We start from the raw sequence: 19362 nt of genomic DNA, 5'->3' as shown, positions 1-19362 counted from the left end.
ATTATTTGTGAAAAATCAGAATTGTTAATTAGTCAATAAAACATCTGTAGTCTATTCCTGATCTATTACTTTGTATGTTGAAATAAGTTCTGTGATGACTCCCTATAAACCAGGCAATTAGAGTCATGTTTTAAACTCTATAGGTCCTAACCAAGGTGCTTGAAAGATAATAGTACATTTTAATGGAATAATCTATTGAGCAAGGCTAATTTATCTTAATATTTAAAATGGACCTGAAATTTCCATATAATATCAATATTTAAATTTGTAAAACATGCATAATGATTGTCACTCTGCATTATTAGCTATGAACATCTCCATATTAAGAAATGTTTACTAGAAGTACAGGTGTTGAAATATTATTTAAGCAAATGAGAAAAAAAGATGACGTTCTAGCTCCACTGCACCATAAAGGAAAATAGATTCTGATTTATACACTTCTCCAACCTCAGGGAGGCAGAAGAACCAGCACCCTCCTGTGTATATTGATGATGTGGTACCAAGGCCACAGACTTAGAGTGTATGAACAGACAATAGGTTCTTTTTCTAACAACTGTCAGAAAGAATGTCTTTACAGCAACACTCTAAAACTAAAAAGTTATTTGGGTAGAAACTTCAAAAATCCATTTTGGGGACTTCCCTGGTGGTACAGTGGTTAAGACTCTGCCTGCCAATGTAGGGGACACGGGTTCGAGCCCTGGTCCAGGAAGATCCCACACGCCACGAAGCAACTAAGCCCATGCACCCGCAAGCCACAACTACTGAGCCCGTGTGCCACAACTACTGAAGCCTGCACTCCTAGAGCCCGTGCTCGGCAACAAGAGAAGCCACCGCAATGAGAAGCCGGCGCACCGCAACAAAGAGTAGCCCCCACTCGCCGCAACTAGAGAAATCCTGCATGCAGCAACGAAGACCCAATGCAGAGGAAAAAAAAATCCATTTTGGACTCAAGAACACCATTTGGCAGGTTAAATAGTACCCAGGAGTACATTAATTCATTCTGAAAGACTCAATGCAAACTGCATTGCTCACAAATAGATGCCTTGTGGGATCATTCAGATTTTTATATGGCTATGTTACAAAAGCCCCGCTTTTAAATTTTTGCAGGGACAATTGATTATGATGAACTGTATAAGTTTGGGTGCTTAACTGGTCTACTATTTACCTGCTCGGACATACCCATAGTAAGAAAAATTCCCTGTTCTGTCTCGAGGTATCCCCTTAGCACCCGGTGGAGGGCTGGCCACCAACTTGGATGAAAAATCTCCATATGCCACCCCCGTTTCCCTAAATAGGTATTTGCATTTGCCATCTACAAACAAAATCTGCAGGCCAAGCATTTGCCAAAGAACATATCCTTTAAGTGCCTAATGCCGATTTAAATTTGAGCTATCATTTCACAGAACTATATGCTACAACAGATCTTTTTTTTAATGTGTTACTAGTTCTCAACCCTGGCTGCACCTTAGTATCGGCGATACTATTTGTGCCAGTGCCTCTCGATCCTATATGCACATTATCAGCTCCTGAGAAGTGCTTAGAATTCTCTTTCCTGGGCTCACCCTAAACCAACCAGAAGTGTGAGCCCAGACCTTGAGTCTTTTCAAACACTCCCTGAAGCAGTTCTTATGTGAACATCAAGTTGAGACGCACCATCACAAATGACAGTAATAAAAGCAGCCAGACAGTACCCTAATAAGATTCAAATCACTGTATAAAATGATATAAAATGATTACGCAGGAATTGGCTTTAGCTTAAATAATATTCCGTTCCTGCTTTAAGTCATGAAATTAAATTGGTCCACACCAACACCAAGATTTGTAAAACAGTCACATTACCTCATCTATGAAATGCAGCATTTAATGATTGTTTTAGGGCATAGACTTTGGGGTCAGAAAACTGGAGTTCAGATCAGGACTCTCGCAGTTGCTAACTGAGTGGTCTTAACCTCTGATTCTCACTCTTTAACTAAATATGGACTGCTACTAGCATCTTCAAAGAGGATTAAATGGGATATGTGAATAGTAAGCAGTAATAGCAACCAGTAAATCAATATAATGATAGAAAAGGAGAACAAGAAATGACAACACAGTTTGTATTTCAGACAAGGGGTCACAGATCCAGAGAGTAAATGCCTCCAGATAATAAAAAGTCAGTGGAGTTAACCTTACTTAGTATGGCAAAACTGATCTAATAAATCCTTCAGTGAGCTGCTTGGATGAGAATTATTATGATAGACCTGTTGAAGGAAATCTCCATAATGACTGAACCTGTAGTATCTTCAGTGATTTTTACCATTTAGAATATAAATAAGAAGCTTTATCTTCTATTGTACTAGGTTACTTTTGGTACGCGGGCCTCTCACTGTTGTGGCCTCTCCCGTTGTGGAGCACAGGCTCCGGATGCGCAGGCTCAGCGGCCATGGCTCACGGGGGCAGCCGCTCCACGGCATGTGGGATCCTCCCGGACCGGGGCACGAACCCGTGTCCCCTGCATCGGCAGGCGGACTCTCAAGCACTGCGCCACCAGGGAAGCCCTGTACTAGGTTACTTTTAATGAAGTAATCACACATACATCCTTACTGAGATACGTTCTAAGGACAAAAAGAACTACAAAGAAATACTGACCATTACTTGGTAAGTTCTTTGTTGGTTATGGTACTGGTACAGTATTTCTGGAACAATTTTGTATGTATTACAAGACAGAAGATAAGTAAACATATTGATGCTGCAGGGAACCTGTAAACTCATGATTTTTAAAAAGTATATATTCCTTAACCATAAGTGATGATACACAGAATGTTGATTTCTAAATTCCATTATCACTAAAAAGAATCAGTGCTGATTATAGCCCTGGGATAGGGAGAGTACAAGCTGAGTCAATCAACATCTCAAGCTCCAAAAAACAAAGACTGATGGTATCAAGCTTAATTAACTTCACTAATACCAGGAAAATCTACTACTATATGACTCCCGATATGATGCTACGGGAATCACAAAACATCACTTATGTAGCGTTCTTCCCAAGAATGTTTAGCTGAATCCAATCATGAAAAAACAGTAAGGCAAATCCAGAAGGGAAAACATTCTACAAAATTAAACTCGTTAAAAATGTCATCATCAGGGCTTCCCTGGTGGCGCAGTGGTTGGGAGTCCACCTGCCGATGCAGGGGACACGGATTCGTGCCCCAGTCCGGGAGGATCCCACATGCCGCGGAGCGGCTGGGCCCGTGAGCCATGGCCACTGGGCCTGCGTGTTCGGAGCCTGTGCTCTGCAATGGGAGAGGCCACAACAGTGAGAGGCCCGCATAACGCAAAAAAAAAAAACCAAAAAAAAAAACAAAAGAAATCATCATAGACAACCCCCCCGCCCCGCCCACCCAATATATGATCCTGAATTGTATTCTGGATTGGGGGATGGGGAAATCCAGCTTTTACAGACATGCTAGGATAATTATGGGACTCTGAATGCTGACTATATATCACATACTAATATTCATCAATATTAAATTTCCTAGGTGCAATAATGGAATTGATATAAGAAAATGTTTGTCTCTTAGAAAATATAAGCTGAAGCATTTTGGGAAAAAAATGCTGAAAAGCCTTTTTTATTACAAATCTTTTTAAAACTAAGCTTTACATTCTGAAATAATTTCAAAAATTTACAGAAAAGTTGCAAAAATATTATTGAAAGTTCCTGTATACCTCTCAGAGTTTCCCCCATAATTAACATATGATACCATGGTACTTCTGTGAAAACCATGAAACATACATTGTTACATTACTCTTAACTAAACCCCAGACTCTATTTGGATTCCATGGGTTTTTCCATCAGTCTTTTCTATTCCATGACCCAATCCAAGACACCACATCGCATTTAGTTGTCATGTCTCCTTAGTCTCTTCTGATCTGTGTATGACAGTTTCTGAGTCTTGTTTTTATACCTAGACAGACTAGAAAAATACTAGCCAATTACCCTGTACAGTGTCCCCTAGTCTGGTTTTGTCTGATATTTTCATCATAATTAAACTGGGTTTAAGTTGGGGTTCTCAGAAAGAATATCACAGAGGTGAAACGTGCCGTTCTCATAACATCGTTAACAGGAGTTCATGATAGCTATGTGGCATCAATGGCAGTGTTAATCTTCATTACTTGGTTAAGGTAGTGTTTGCAGGTTACTGTTTTTCTCTTATATTGCTTAGGTGTACATTTCTCACCACTCCTTTCAGTGCAGTTATGTTGTACCTTGTAATACAACTAAGTTCATCTGTGTTAATCTGCATACATTAAAGTACATGCTTTATGATGCACAGTTCTTTTTGTTTATTGAAGTATGGTTGATTTACAATATTAAATTAGTTTCAGGTGTACAGCATAGTGGTTCAGTATTTTTACAGGTTATAAGTTATTACAAGAAAATGGCTAAAATTCCCTGTGCTATACAATATATCCTTATCTATTTTACATCAATACATAGTAATTTGTATCTCTTAATCCCATACCCCTAACTTGCCCCTCCCCACTTCCCTGTCTTTGCTGGTAGCCACTGGTTTGTTTCCTATGAGTTTGTCTCTGTTTTGCTATACCCGTTTGTTTTATTTTTTAGATTCCACATATGATTTCCTTTTTGAGTTCTTCATTGACCTTTTTTTTTTGTGGCTGCATTGGGTCTTTGTTGATGTGCGCAGGCTTTCTCTAGTTGCGGTGAGCAGGGGCTACTGTTTGTTGTGGCGCACAGGCTTCTCATTGCAGTGGCTTCTCTTGTAGCTGAGGACAGGCTCTAGGCGCGTGGGCTTCAACAGTTGCAGCACGCAGGCTCAGTAGTTGCGGCACGCAGGCTCTAGAGTGCAGGCTCAGTAGTTTGGCACACGGGCTTAGTTGCTTCACAGCATGTGGGATCTTCCCAGACCAGGGATCGAACCCATGTCCCCTGCACTGGCAGGTGGATTCTTAACCACTGCACCACCAGGGAAGTCCAATCCATTGTTCTTGTTTGTTTGTTTGTTTTTTTAACATCTTTATTGGGGTATAATTGCTTTACAATGGTGTGTTAGTTTCCAATCCATTGTTTTTTAATAGCATGTTTTTTAAGTCTGCACGTCTTTGTTCTTTTCTCATTTGTTTTCTATAATTGACTTCTAGTTTCATACCATTGTGGTCCAAAAAAATGCTTGATATAATTTCTATCCTCTCAAATTTGTTTAGACTTGTTTTGTGGCCTAGCATATGATCTAACCTGGAGAATGTTCCATGTGCCTTTGAAAAGAATGTGTATTCTGTTTTTGGATGTAGTGTCCTGTAAATATCTACTATGTCCAACTGGTTTATTGTGTCATTTAAAACCACTGTTGCCTTATTTTCTGTCTGGATGATCTGTCCATTGATGTCAGTGGGGTGTTAAAGTCCCCTATCATTATTGCATTACTGTCAATGTCTCCCCTTATGTGTTAGTATTTGCTTTGTATGTTTAGGTGCTCCTGTATTGGGTGCATACGTGTTAATGAGAGTAATATTCTGCTCTTGTATCGATCAATTTATCATTATATAATGCCCTTCTTTGTGGTTTGTTAAAGACTTTGTTTTAAAGTCCATCTTGTCTGATATGACTATCGCTACCCCCATTTTGTTTCCATTTGCATGAAATATCTCTTTCCATTCCCTCACTTTCTGTCTGCGTGTCTTCAGCTCTGACGTGAGTCTCTTGTATTATCCAAAGAGCCACCCTATGTCTTTTGCCCTATGTCTTTTGATTGGAGTACTTAGTCCATGGACACTTAAAATAGCTATTGATTGGTACCTACTTATTGCCTTTTATTACTTGTTTTTCTGTTGTTTTTATAGCTCTTCCCTGTTCATTTCTTCTTGCTTCTTCCATTGTGGCTTGATTTTCCTTAGTAGTATGGTTGTGTTCCTTTTTCTTAGTTGGTAGGTTTTTAATTTGTGGTTACTGTGAGGTTCATGTATCTACTTGTTTTAAACTAGTAGTCATTTTAAGTTCAAACACACTCTAAAAGAGCCACATTTTTTACTCCCCTCCTCTGCACCATTTTTAATGTCATATTTTACATTTTCACACGTATCCCTTTACAGTTTTTTGTGGTTATAGTTGCTTTTACAATTTTTGTCTTTTAATCTTTGTACTGGCTTATGTAAGTGGTTGATCCTCAGTCCTTACTATATATTTGCCTCTCCTAGTGGAATTTTCCTTCTCCTATAGATTCCTATCTTTCCACTTAAAGACACTTTAACATTTTTTAGGATAGGCTTAGTACTGATGAACTCTTAGTTTCTGCTTGCCTGAGAAGTTCCTTTTGTATTCTAAATGATAATCTTGCTGGGTAGAGTATCCTAGGTTACAAGTTTTTCCCTTTCAGGATATTGAATATATCATGTCACTCCCTGCAAAGTTTCTGCAGAGAAGTCAGCTGATAGCCTTATGGGGATTCCCTTGTATTTGACTCTTCTTCTCTTGCTGCATTTATAATTCTTTATCTTTTGCCATTCTAATTATGATATATCTTGGTGTGGGTCTGTTTGAGGTCATCATGTTTGGAATCCTCTGTGTTTCTAATACTTGGATATTTATGTCCTTGCTCAGGTTTGGAAAGTTTTCAGCCATAGTTTCCTCAAATACATTTTCAATCCCCTTCTCTCTTCTCCATTCTGGGACCCCTATAATGCAAGTATTGGTGGGCTTGATATTATCCCAGAGTTCTCTTATTTTTATTTTTTAAAATTTGTTTTTCTTTTTGCTGCTCTGATTGGGTGATTTCCATTATTCTATCTTCCAGATCACTTACTCATTCTTCTGTATCATTCAGTGTGCTATTCATACCTTCTTGTGTGGTTTTTTTTTTTTTTTAATTTCAGGTATTGAATTCATTTCTGATTGGGTCTTTCTATTTTTTAACTTGTTAAAATTTTCACTGTGTATATCTACTCTTTTCCCTAATTTAGTTAACATTTTTATTACCAATATTTTGAATTCTTTATCTGGCAAATTCTTTGTTTCAATTGCAAATTGTTGAGGTTTTCTCTTGCTCTTTCAATTGAGGGCAATCCCTCTACCTTCTCGTTTTGGTGAACTTTCTCTGCCTCTATGAATTTAGGTGAAACAGTTACCTGTTGTGGTCCTGAAGGAGTATTCTTATGTGGGAGAGTCCCCATATAGACTGTGTCCAATGCCTTTGGTAGGAGAGCTGGATTTGATGAGGATGCAAGTCATATCTTTCCTCAGGGTGTTCTGGCAGCTATGACCTTGGTAGGGGGTGGGGCTGGAGATGGAGGGGCTAGAGCCAGGTGTGAGGCAGGACCTCCCCTCTGCTCAGTGGCCAGCAACACCCTATTGGGGGAAGTGGTCTGATCCCAAGGTGTTTATCCCTCTCTCCCTGCACTGGGGACCCTTGCCCCAGAGGGGGTAGTGCTGAAGCAAATGGGGCCCTTGGGGGCTCTCTGCTCCTGTCTGCCTCAGACAGAAGTCCAAGCTTTCTCTGCCATGCTGCCTGTGCAGGCACCCACAACAGTTTCCCTCGCTCTGCTGACACAGCCTCAGGTGCAAATCCCTCTGTCCCTAACAGCTGATCCCTCTCCCCAGCCTCTGCCACCCTCGCCCTGTGGTGGAGCAACACTGCAGGGCGCGGGGGACCCACATGGACTCTGAGCATGTATGGGGGTGATGAGCTGTGGTGGAGCGGCTGCCATAGAGATCTGGGCTGCTTTTGATGGGCTGCTTAAGTAAGTGCCAACAATGGCTGCCACCCCCTCACCCAGGCTCTGCCCCAGTACCTGGTAGTCTCCGTGTCCCACAGTTGAGTCTTCTCCCCAGTCACGGCTGCCCAAGATCCCATGTCTTGGGAAACCTGGCAGCTGCTAGAGCAGCCCTCTCTTCACCCTGCCTTGGGGGGCGAGCCAGTGTGCTCGTGCTGCCCACAAGCTGAGTCCAGTGTTCCCAGAGCCCTCCTGTTAGCCCTCCTGTTCCCAGAGCCTCCAACCAGCCAAGTGGTTCATGTCCCCTGTTTAGGACCCTGGGACTGGGGTGTCTAATCTGTGGCTCTCACTGCTCATTCCTCAGGGCAGGCGTCCAGCCGTGTATTCTCCCTTTTCCTCTAAGTTCCCTTCCAGGCACACAAGTCCCAACCTGATGGTTTTTCTTCCCTTCCTACCTGATCATATGTGTATCTTTCTTACAGCCTTGGTTGTATAGGAGTCCTTCTGCCAGTTTCCAGTTAGTTTTCAGTGAGAACTGTTCAACATGTAGGTGTATTTCTGATGTATTTATCAAACACATGTGAGTTCCACATTCTCTTACTCCTCCATCTTGATTGATCTCCTCCTGTGACGTACAGTTCTATGTGTTTAGGCAAACACATACATTCATACATCCAATACCCAGTATCACACAGAAAAATTCCTTCACCTTGAAAGATCCCTGTACACCCCTTTTCAGCCAACCACTTCCCCCCTGGGTCAATCCATGGCAAACACTCAACTGTTTTCTGTTTCTATAATGTTGCCTTTTTTAGAACAAATCATACATTATGTAGTCTTTTGGGCCTGACTTCCTTCACTTGCATTTAAGTTTCATCTACGTTGTTTCATGAATTAGTAGTTCATTTCTTTTTACTGCTGAATAGTATTCCACTCCATAGATGTACCACAATTTATCCATTACTCTGTTGAAGGACATGTTACCACTTCCAGTTTTTTGCGATTATGAATAAAGCTGTTACAAACATTCACAGGTTTTTTTTGCAGGTTTTGTGTGGACATGAACTGTATAAACCCTTGGGCAAATACCTAGGAGGGCAGCTGCTGGGCTATATGGTAAGTCTAAGTTTAACTTTATAAGAAACTGGCAAGTTGTATTCCACAGTGGCTGTACAACTTTTCATTTCCGCCAGCAAAGATTAAGTTTGTTGATTTGAATCCTTGTCAGCTTTTGTTACTGTCAGTTTTCTTGTGCTATATCCATTTAGTGTATCTTCTTGTGCTATACATCTATTTTAAAGGCTGTGTTACTCATCTTTCAAATACGGCACAAAATTTTAATTAAAAAACTTCACTAAACTAAGATCCCCAGATACAAGAGTTACATCATTTTAGACTACAAAGCTCAGTAATGCCTTTTTCTTCAAATTAAAATGTTGTTACTGTTTCTAAGTATAAAAGTAGGTAAATATATAGAAAACATTACCAGTAGCTCTACCCTCCAGCGATGACCACCATTCTCTTCTAATTTTCTTCTAATTGCACACATGTGGTCAGATTATAACACATCTAAAGAACCAAAGTGTAAACCAAGAAGGAGTCTGATATGTCTGAGGAACAGAAAGAAAGCCAAACATGAAGGAAGAATGATAGTAAGCAAGGAGTGTGTAATAGAAGATGAATTTGGAGAGAGATCAGTTCAGGCAGAGCAGAGTTCTTCAATGTTGGTGTGTGTCCAAATTATAAGGCGGCCTTGTTAGAACAGACTGCAGCACCCCACCCCCAAGTTTCTGGGCCAACAGATGGAGAGTTGGGTCTGAGAACTTGCATTTCTAACAATTTTCCAGGTGTTGCTGATGCTGCTTGTCCAGGGTCCCACTTTGACAACCCTTCTTGGCCATACAACACTATGATGAGGGGTCTGATTCTTTGTTCCAAATAACTGAGAAGACAATGGAAGATTTTAAGGACAGAATGATGTGATTCTGTTTTGAATTTTAAATAGGTCATAGTGGCTGAGGTGTGAACGCTGGATCAGAAGGAACGAGATGACAAATGAGGAAGCAGTAAGCTGACTACTACTAGTGAGAAATAATGATGTCTTGAATTATGGTCAAGGAAATGTTAAAGTGTGAACATAGTATAAATTTAAGAAAAAGCTGACAAAACTTGCAAACAGATTGGGTATTAGAGTCAAAGAAGAAGCAAAAAAGGGCATGCTGAGGTCACTTGCTTGACAATGGCCCCTATGGAAGACTTGATGGGGTTACTAATCAAAAGTTCTTATTTCAAAAATATTTAGTGTGAGATATCTGTTAATATACAATTAGAAATACCAAGTAGGCAAGTTGGATATACAAATCTGAAGCTCCAGAAAACTAATTTAAAAATTGGAAGTTATTAACCCAAAAAAACATTTATAATCATGGAACCTACTGAGGTCATTAGCATAGATCTATGGATCTCAAGCAGGGGTGCTCCCAGGGGACACTTGGCAATGTCTGGAGACATTTCTTACCATCTTTACTTAAGAGGGGACGAGACTAGTGGCATATATTGACTGGTCAGGAATGCTACCAAATATCATAAAATGCACAGGAGTGCTCCTAACAACGAAGAATTATCCTACTCAGAACATCAACAGTGCTGAGGTTGAGAAACTCTTATACAGATAGAAAAATTGTCTTTCATGTATCACAGGAACAGGGGAGCATAAGGTCTTTCTCAGATACACAACTGATTGGAAGATATACCACTCATGTACATAATTTAAAAATTGCTTTTATATATATAGATATCTATATCTATCTAGAGAGCTGAAAAATAAATTAAAAATACCTTAAATTACGTTATAGCTTTAGACTTAAAATGGCTGCTATTGGGCTTCCCTGGTGGCGCAGTGGTTGAGAGTCTGCCTGCCGATGCAGGGGACACAGGTTCGTGCCCCGGTCCGGGAAGATCCCACATGCCGTGGAGCAGCTGGGCCTGTGAGCCATGGCCGCTGAGCCTGCACGTCCGGAGCCTGTGCTCCGCAACGGGAGAGGCCACAACAGTGAGAGGCCCGCGTACCGCAAAAAAAAAAAAGGCTGCTATTACACAGTGAAAAATAGTTACAATAAGGAAACAAGGTAAAATGAATGTAACAATAATTTAAATGAGAAACCCTGATTCACAAATCCATCAGACCACGTGCAGTCTCCAGGGTTCTGCTCTTAGATTATGCCACCTGTATACCTTTGTTGAATGAATAAATGCACAAATATATAAGCACATGAATGAACGAACATTATGGTTTAGCTCTCTTAGGTATTAAGAAATACATATAACAGGGAAACAGAAGAGGAAATCTAGCATATGAATGCAGACTCACAATTTCTGGAGTGTGGGTATCGATTCACAAAATCCCTAGAAATGAAAAAAACTTCAAAGGTGAAAAGGATACAGAAAAGGAGGAAGAGTTGAAAGGAATAGAAATCCCAACTTTAGGGGGAAAAAAATCCAACATACACACGAATTCTAGCATCCTTTGACACCTAGCATCACACCAGCTATCCACCATTACCAGACATTTTCAAGTAAGATTTCTTAAGGCTTTATTTTCTGGAAAATATATGTGAAAGCAGTGCTCAGGTCTGGGTAAAATAGATCCACATTACAGAAGATAACTTTATAGTCTACTCACTGGAACACATCTACCTCGTTAACAAAACTGCAGATAATCTTTCACAGAGAGGTGTTAAGATCACACATCTACCGTAACGTCAGAAGAAGCTGAGAGATACTGGATTAGAGAATAAATATATTATAGGTATGAGGAGGAGACTATAGGAAAAAAACAATTCTATGCTAAAAGGTATGTGGCGAAGACCTTCGCACAGGGAAAATGAGAGAGGTACAAGAGATAAATACACTTAAGAGATATTCTGTAATCAATCTAATCACAACGAACATAAAGAGCAGATGACTTCAAATATAAAGAGGATGCTTGTAACCCACAGACAGAAATGTCTGAACTAGGGTAACCTTTCACCAAGAAGGACAAGTTGGCCTATACCATTCACTCACTGGCCAGTGGAGTACGTGTGACAAGAATGACTCAGTCAGTGACTATGACCTTATGTGTTCCCCTTAAACACCCAAGGCCTATCACAATACTTTCTCCATTACAGCAATTACGTTTAGTAAATCAGAGCTGTAAGCTGGGCTCGTGGGAAATTACAAATAAATTATTTGTAATAATAATTTATGTATTATATAATAATGTAAACGAACAGAAGGTTTACACACTGCATACTGGTCCACCTTAACTCTAAATCAAGAGAAGTTAAAATTGTGCTCTCTGGGAAACACGGAGCTGAGCATAACTCACCCTTCCCAGTTCTTTATCTTCAAGGGCCAGGACCCCAGTGCTTTCCGTGAAGAGTTTTACTTTGACCACAGGCCGTGGATGAGTAGTGGTAAAATCTCCTTGGGTTCCCCACCTGCAATGAAGTAACAAAGATTCTCTTTGAAATGCAGCATTAATTTTGTTTTCCATGTAGATGTGTTTCCTTAGAAGGCAGATTAAGCAATGGAGAATCTTTCATGGCTCAGAGATTTTTATCTTTGCTTCTGTTTCTGACAGATGGCACAGTCAAGAAAGAAAATAACAATAAGCTTTACAGCTTGTAATAATTTTTCAGCTGTTCTAAAAACTAGCACATTAGAGTACAAAACACTGTGTGCCGTAAGGTTAAGGTAAAGCATTAAAGAATATATATATGTAACTGAATCACTGTGCTGTACACCTAAAACTGACACAACACTGTAAATCAACTATACTTCAATTTTAAAAGAAAGGTAGAGCATTATAGATATAGCTATTGGAACCTATTTTATTAATTCAAACACAAATTACAACACAATTTTTATGGATGGCTGGGGGAAACTTAACGGTTGGAGTGTGTAAGAGGTCGTTTCTCAGAAATTATTTTTGCATGCTGAAGATTTCACACCATCTCTTCTTACAGAGTCTTCACTAGATATTTTATTTATATTTTTAAAAGTGGAGGTAATCATCTCATCCCTTACTTTACATGATTTTTTAAAGCTCCTGTCAAAAGGAAAGAAAGAAGCACCATAAAGATAGGAGTGTTTTGCCATTAATTTCCCGGTACACTCTGCTAAGAAGGAAGTCAGTCTGTCGATATCTGGCTTTTCAAATCGTAACAAAATAACATGTTCCCTTGGCTTATCTTTTAATTAATAGCATCTCATCTTTACCACATACCAACTCATTCTAGTCTATTTGCAAACTCAGATAGCACACAACTGATACTAAAAAATCTTATCAATGTTTCTCATAATTCTGAGATCAGACGTGATATTCAGCACAGCATAAAGAAAACACCACTGAGAAAAACAGACATAACAGGAAGAAAAAGAGAGACTTAATGCGATAAGATTCCTGTTAAAAGTAAATAACCAAATAAAAATACCAATTTCTTATTTTAAAAAAAAGTTTACCACATTCATGGCACTGTCTAAACTTTATTTTATAAACCTTATTCAGAAAGCTGAAATACAGAAAACTGACGTAAGTATACCAAAAACTAAATAATCATGATGTCTTCTCCGATCACAGCAGTTTTAATTTTTAACATTGTGATACATGTACAATAAAAGCAGAGGCCATTTCAATGACTGAAGAAACCTGCCTCAAGATGCAGTTTGTTCTTTTGAAATTAAAGTCATACTTCAGATGGAAGGGAGAGATTCATTCAGGATGGAAAGCAACTTAATTTCTATTTTAGATTTCTAGAAACTGATTAGCAAAGAATCTTTTTGCCATTTCATAGAATTAAGATGGTCTGAGATAAAGTAGAGCTAAAATAGGAATAAAAATAAAAATAGATTCAGAACCAAAATAAGGAAGGAGAGAACAATTCTTAATTTAGAGTGTGGAATCTTAAGCCTTGAATACAGTCAGCCGATCTGGATAACAACTCCGGAGTTGACGCCCATGACATACCCTTCTCTTTATTGAGTAACATGTTGTTAAATTTGGAAAACTAACTTTTGGAGACATTTTCTTATAACTGAAAGCAATGATTTTTAGTAGTCATGTAGACACAGCCTAATAGTTTTCCACAGAATTTGCTGATCTTTTAAATTAAATTCTCTTCATAAAAATTCTTTGGTGTATTAAATCAATGATATTTTGTCTCCTCTAATGTCAAAAATCCTTTGAAACTATTATTACAGTTTTAGATGATTATTTGAAATTCCTAATCTACTCCAATATGCAGTTCTCCAAAGAGAAAAATATTGACTGACCCTATTAACCATCACTGAGGGACTTGGTGAGTTTTGTCTTTTACCCTCATCCTCCTGTAATTTTACCTGAAGGAAGGGAAATGTGTTACCAATTCCACTTTGTTGGATACAATAAGACAAATAACATCGCACATGTAAAGAGCTGTGCTCACCCATGATCGCACGAACTTCCGGAAAACTGCCTACTAACTCAGATCCTTGACAAACAAGCATCTTCAACAACTGTTCTTCAATCTTTATTCACTGTGGTACATCTCTCATTTACTCATTGAAACCATTTTATTGTGAACATCCTATATAAGTTGCCTAAAAGTGAGATACAATGTAAATAATAATAAAAAGAAAATCGATATTCCCACAGCTCAGGTTAAGATGGAAAATGTACCAGGACATTAGAAGAGCTCTGTTCAGGTCTGCAGTGGTCACATCTTCCTCTCGCCCCTACTCCACACTACCACCAAAGTAGCTAGGATTTTGGATTTTATGTTAATAATTCCCTAGAATTTCTTCTTCTTCTTTTTTTTTTTTTTGCTGTACGCGGGCCTCTCACTGTGTGGCCTCTCCCGTTGCGGAGCACAGGCTCCGGACGCGCAGGCCCAGCGGCCATGGCTCACGGGCCCAGCCGCTCCGCGGCATGTGGTATCTTCCCGGACTGGGGCACAAACCCGCATCCCCTACTTTCTTCTTAAAGGGAATATTTTCAGCATTTTACCTCTGAGTGTGTCCTTCTTCGTCTCTTGTAATAGTCTGTATTTTAAAGTCTATTTTGTCTGATGTGAGAATTGCTACTCCAGCTTTCTTCTGATTTCCATTTGCATGGAATATCTTTTCCATCCCCTCATTTTCAGTCTGTATGTGTTCCTAGGTCTGAAATGGGTCTCTTGTAGACAGCATATATACAGGTCTTATCTTCATATCCATTCAGCCAGTCTTGCTCTTTTGGTTGGAGCATTTAATCCATTTGCATTTAAGGTAATTCTTGATATGTATGTTCCTATTACCATTTTCTGAATTGTTTTGGGTTTGTTTGTGGAGGTCTTTTCCTTCTCTTTTGTTTCCTGCCTAGAGAAATTCCTTTAGCATTTGTTGTAAAGCTGGTTTGGTGGTGCTGAATTCTCTTAACTTTTGCTTGTCTGTAAAGGTTTTAATTTCTCTGTCAAATCTGAATGAGATCCTTGCTGGGTAGAGTAATCTTGGTTGCAGGTTTTTCCCTTTCATCACTTTAAATATGTCCTGCCACTCCCTTCTGGCTTGCAGAGTTTCTCCTGAAAGATCAGCTGTTAACCTTACAGGGATTCCCCTGTATGTTATTTGTTGCTTTTCCCTTGCTGCTTTTAATACATTTTCTTTGTGCTTAATTTTTGAAAGTTTGATTAATATGTGTCTTGGCGTGTTTCCCCTTGTATTTTTCCTGTATGGGACTCTCTGCACTTTCTGGACTTGACTATTTCCTTTCCCATATTAGGGAAGCTTTTAACTATAATCTCTTCAAATATTTTCTCAGTCCCTTTCTTTTTCTCTTGTTCTTCTAAGACCGCTATAATTCAAATGTTGATGCATTTTTATGTTGTCCCAGAGGTCTCTGAGACTGTCCTCAATTCTTTTCATCCTTTTTTGTTAATCTTGCTCTGCGGTAGTTATTTCCACTATTTTATCTTCCAGGTCACTTATCCTTTCTTCTGCCTCAGTTATTCTGCTATTGATTCCTTGTAGAGAATTTTTAATTTCATTTGTTGTGCTGTTCATCACTGTTCGTTTACTCTTTAGTTCTTCTAGGTCCCTGTTAAACATTTCTTGTACTTTCTCCATTTTATTTCCAAGATTTTGGATCATCTTTACTACCATTACTCTGAATTCTTTTTCAGGTAGACTGCCTATTTCCTCTTCATTTGGTTGGGCTGGTGGGTTTTTACCTCGTTCCTTCATCTGCTGCATAGTTCTCTGTCTTCTCATTTTGCTTCACTTACTGTGTTTGGGGTCTCCTTTTCGCAGGCTGCAGGTTCATAGTTCCCATTGTTTTTGGTGTCTGCCCCCAGTGGGTAAGTTTGGTTCAGTGGCTTGTGGAGGCTTCCTGGTGGAGGGGACTGGTGCCTGTGTTCTGGTGGGCAGGGCTGTGTCCAGTGGTATGTTTTGGGGTGTCTGTGATCTTAGTATTATTTTAGGCAGCCTCTCTGCTAATGGGTGGGGTGGTGTTCCTGTCCTGCTAGTTGTCTGGCATGGGGCATCCAGCACTGGAGCTTGCTGGCCATTGGATGGAGCTGCGTCTTAGCGTTGAGATGGAGATCTCTGGGAGAGCTCTCGCCGACTGATATTATGTGGGGCCGGGAGGTCTCTAGTGGACCAGTGTCCTGAACTCAGCTCTTCCACCTCAGAGGCTCAGGCCTGACACAAGGCCGGAGCACCAAGACCCTGTTAGCCACACAGCTCAGAACAAAAGGGAGAAAAATGACAGAAAAAATAATAAAAGAATAAAATAGAATAAAAGTATTAAAAATAATAAAAGAAGCAAGCAAACCAACAAACAAATCCACCAATGATAACAAGCGCTAAAAACTATACTAAGATGAACATAAAAATCAGAAACAAGTCAGTCACAGACAGCAATCCCCAGGGCTACAGTTGCTCCCAAAGTCCACCTCCTCAATTTGAGATGATTTGTTGTCTATTCAGGTATTCCACAGATGCAGGGTACATCAAGTTGACTGTGGAGATTTAATCTGCTGCTCCTGAGGCTGCTGAGAGAAATTTCCCTTTCTCTTCTGTGTTCGCACAGCTCCCAGGGGCTCAGCTTTGGTTTTGGCCCTGCCTCTGTGTGTAGGTCGCCTGAGTGCATCTGTTCTTCGCTCAGACAGGAGGGGTTTAAAGGAACAGCTGATTCGGGGGCTCTGGCTCACTCAGGCCAGGGGAGGGAGGAGTACGGTAGTTATAATTGGAATGTGGGGAGAGCCTGCAGCGGCAGAGGCTGGCATGACGTTCCAACAGTCTGAGGCACGCCGTGCGTTCTCTCGGGGAAATTGTCCCTGGATCACGGGACCCTGGCAGTGGCGGGCTGCACAGGCTACCGGGGGCGGGGGGGGGGGGGTGCGGTGTGTGTGTGGACAATGACCTGTGCTTGCACACAGGCTTCTTGGTGGCTTCATGAGCAGCGTCAGCGTTCCATGCTCGTCTCTGGGGTCCAAGCTGATAGCCGCGGCTCGCGCGCCCATCTCTGGAACTCATTTAGGCGGTGTTCTGCATTCTGTGGGCAGACAGGGAAGGAATCCTCTCTCCTCACGTACCCTGAAACAATGGTCTCTTGCCTCTTAGGCAGCTCCAGACTTTTTCCCAGACTCCCTCCCAGCTAGCTGTGGTGTATTAGCCCCCTTCAGGCTGTGTTCACGCAGCCAAGCCCAGTCCTCTCCCTGCGCTCTGACCGAAGCCCGAGCCTCAGCTCCCAGCCCTGCCCGCCCCAGCGGGTGAGCAGACAAGCCTCTCGGGCTGGTGAGTGCCGGTCGGCCCTGATTCTCTGTGCGGGAATCTCCCCACTTTGCCCTCCGCACCCCTGCAGTTGCGCTCTCCTCCGCGGCTCCGAAGCTTTCCCCCGTGCCGCCACCCGCAGTCTCCGCCCGTGGAAGGGGCTTCCTAGTGTGTGGAAACTTTTCCTCCTTCACAGCTCCTCCCAGAGGTACAGCTCCCATTCCTATTCTTTTGTCTCTGTTTATTCTTTCTTCTTTTGCCCTACCCAGGTACGTGGGGAGTTTCTTGCGTTTTGGGAAGTCTGAGGTCTTCTGCCAGCGTTCAGTACGTGTTCTGTGGGAGTTGTTCCACATACAGATGTATTTTTGATGTATCTGTGGGGATAAATGTGATCTCCACATCTTACTCCTCCACCATGTTGAAGGTCCCTCCTCTACTGTGCTATTTAAATCTATTTTATCCTTGATGATTTTTGGTATCCTTTACATAGCAAGGTGTAAGTATCGAGGTCTCCCACCAAAATTGAAATTTTTGTCAATTTCCCTTTGTATTTTTGTCAACTTTTGGTGTCCTTTTTGGTGATGTAAAGTGTTCAATAGTAACCATGCCCTTTAAGTATGAACAGTTTATTTTTTCACGATCCCAAGGTCATGATTACTTTTCAACCATCAGACTTTTGTAAAATTAAGAGAACTAACACTATGCTAGGAATGGTGATAAGGTACAGACAAGCTTAGAGAAGTCAGACAAGGAATCTAATCAATATATTCCAAGTAGAGACAGTAATTTATTAGAAAACAAAGAGTTAAAATTTATGAGAAATCATTAGTAATCTATAACTTGGAAGGGAATCAAGGGTATCCATTCTCAAAACCAGTATGCCAATTAAGGCAGGAAATAGATGAATATCAGAGGCCTGATAGGCGATCCACAAGAGTACATTTACCTACAAACCAGGTCCAGGAACTCTGTATGTAGAGTATGGATTGCTAATGGCCAACTCCTGTGAAATGAGGAAAGCTTAAACAACATGCTTTCAGGCAGGGAGAAGCTGAGGCACAAGGATACTGGCAGATCCTAACTAACAGCTAGAGGTCTAAGTTTTTATGGACATTTGACAAAAATGTGCAATTTTAAAGAGTGCATGAATATAAATATGGTGACACTTAACAGTCCTTATATATTCCAACATTCTAGGATACAAGCAAACTGGCATCACCTTGATAATTTCTCCTCTGAAAAATAAGCTAAAAAGATATGTACAGTTAAAACATGCTTATGAATTCTGTAACGAATGAATTAAAAACCAAAGTCTCCCTCCCCCTCCACCAAAAAAGTCAGGGAAGAAAGGAAAAAGATAATAGGCCTATCTTCAATATTCACCATGATATTCCTTGTTTTCTACTTAATTGGCATGTTTAAACACTTTCAGGAATTAATACTATTTATCATCTTACTATTTTCTCTGTATTATGTGATGAAAGAATACACTACCCTTGCTGTCAATTTGCTTTGTTTCAAAATGCGTTGCCTTTTTCTACATCTATGAATGTATTATTTATGAGGATTAAGACTTCCAATGCAAATCTTCCAATCAATAAAATATCTACAAAGCACCTGCAGGTCTTCGTGGCTAAAATGTATGTTCCAAAGCCAAAATGTATGTTCAATTTATTCATCCAGTAAGACTATTTCTAGGAATTTATCCTAACAAAATAATCATGTGTAATAAAAAAGTATAAGCAGGAACATATTCCCTATAGCATCAGGTATAATAGCAAAAGCAAGCAACTTAAATGTCTAATATTAGGGGAAGGATTATGTCAATTATATGGCACACAATGGAATATTTTGCTGCTACCTATGACAGCTATGAAGGTGATG

At 40.3% G+C, this 19362-nt stretch overlaps 1 protein-coding gene across 8 annotated transcripts in view; it reads right to left on the bottom strand.

Moving 5' to 3' along the window:
- Positions 1-19362, bottom strand: part of CADPS2 (calcium dependent secretion activator 2) — a 477558-nt gene that overhangs the window by 249721 nt on the left and 208475 nt on the right. For all 8 annotated transcript variants that reach the window (XR_009541940.1, XR_009541942.1, XR_009541943.1 and 5 more), the window contains exon 7: positions 12077-12188. Coding sequence is in view for 4 of the 8 variants with exons in the window: in XM_060156782.1 (XP_060012765.1) it covers positions 12077-12188 (112 nt within the window). In the remaining 4 variants the exon portion in view is untranslated. The remainder of the gene's footprint in view (positions 1-12076; positions 12189-19362) is intronic.

The sequence above is a fragment of the Lagenorhynchus albirostris genome, chromosome 8 (assembly GCF_949774975.1).
Source record: "Lagenorhynchus albirostris chromosome 8, mLagAlb1.1, whole genome shotgun sequence".
Taxonomy (NCBI): domain Eukaryota; kingdom Metazoa; phylum Chordata; class Mammalia; order Artiodactyla; family Delphinidae; genus Lagenorhynchus; species Lagenorhynchus albirostris.
This window is presented reverse-complemented; position numbering and strand designations above follow the sequence as displayed.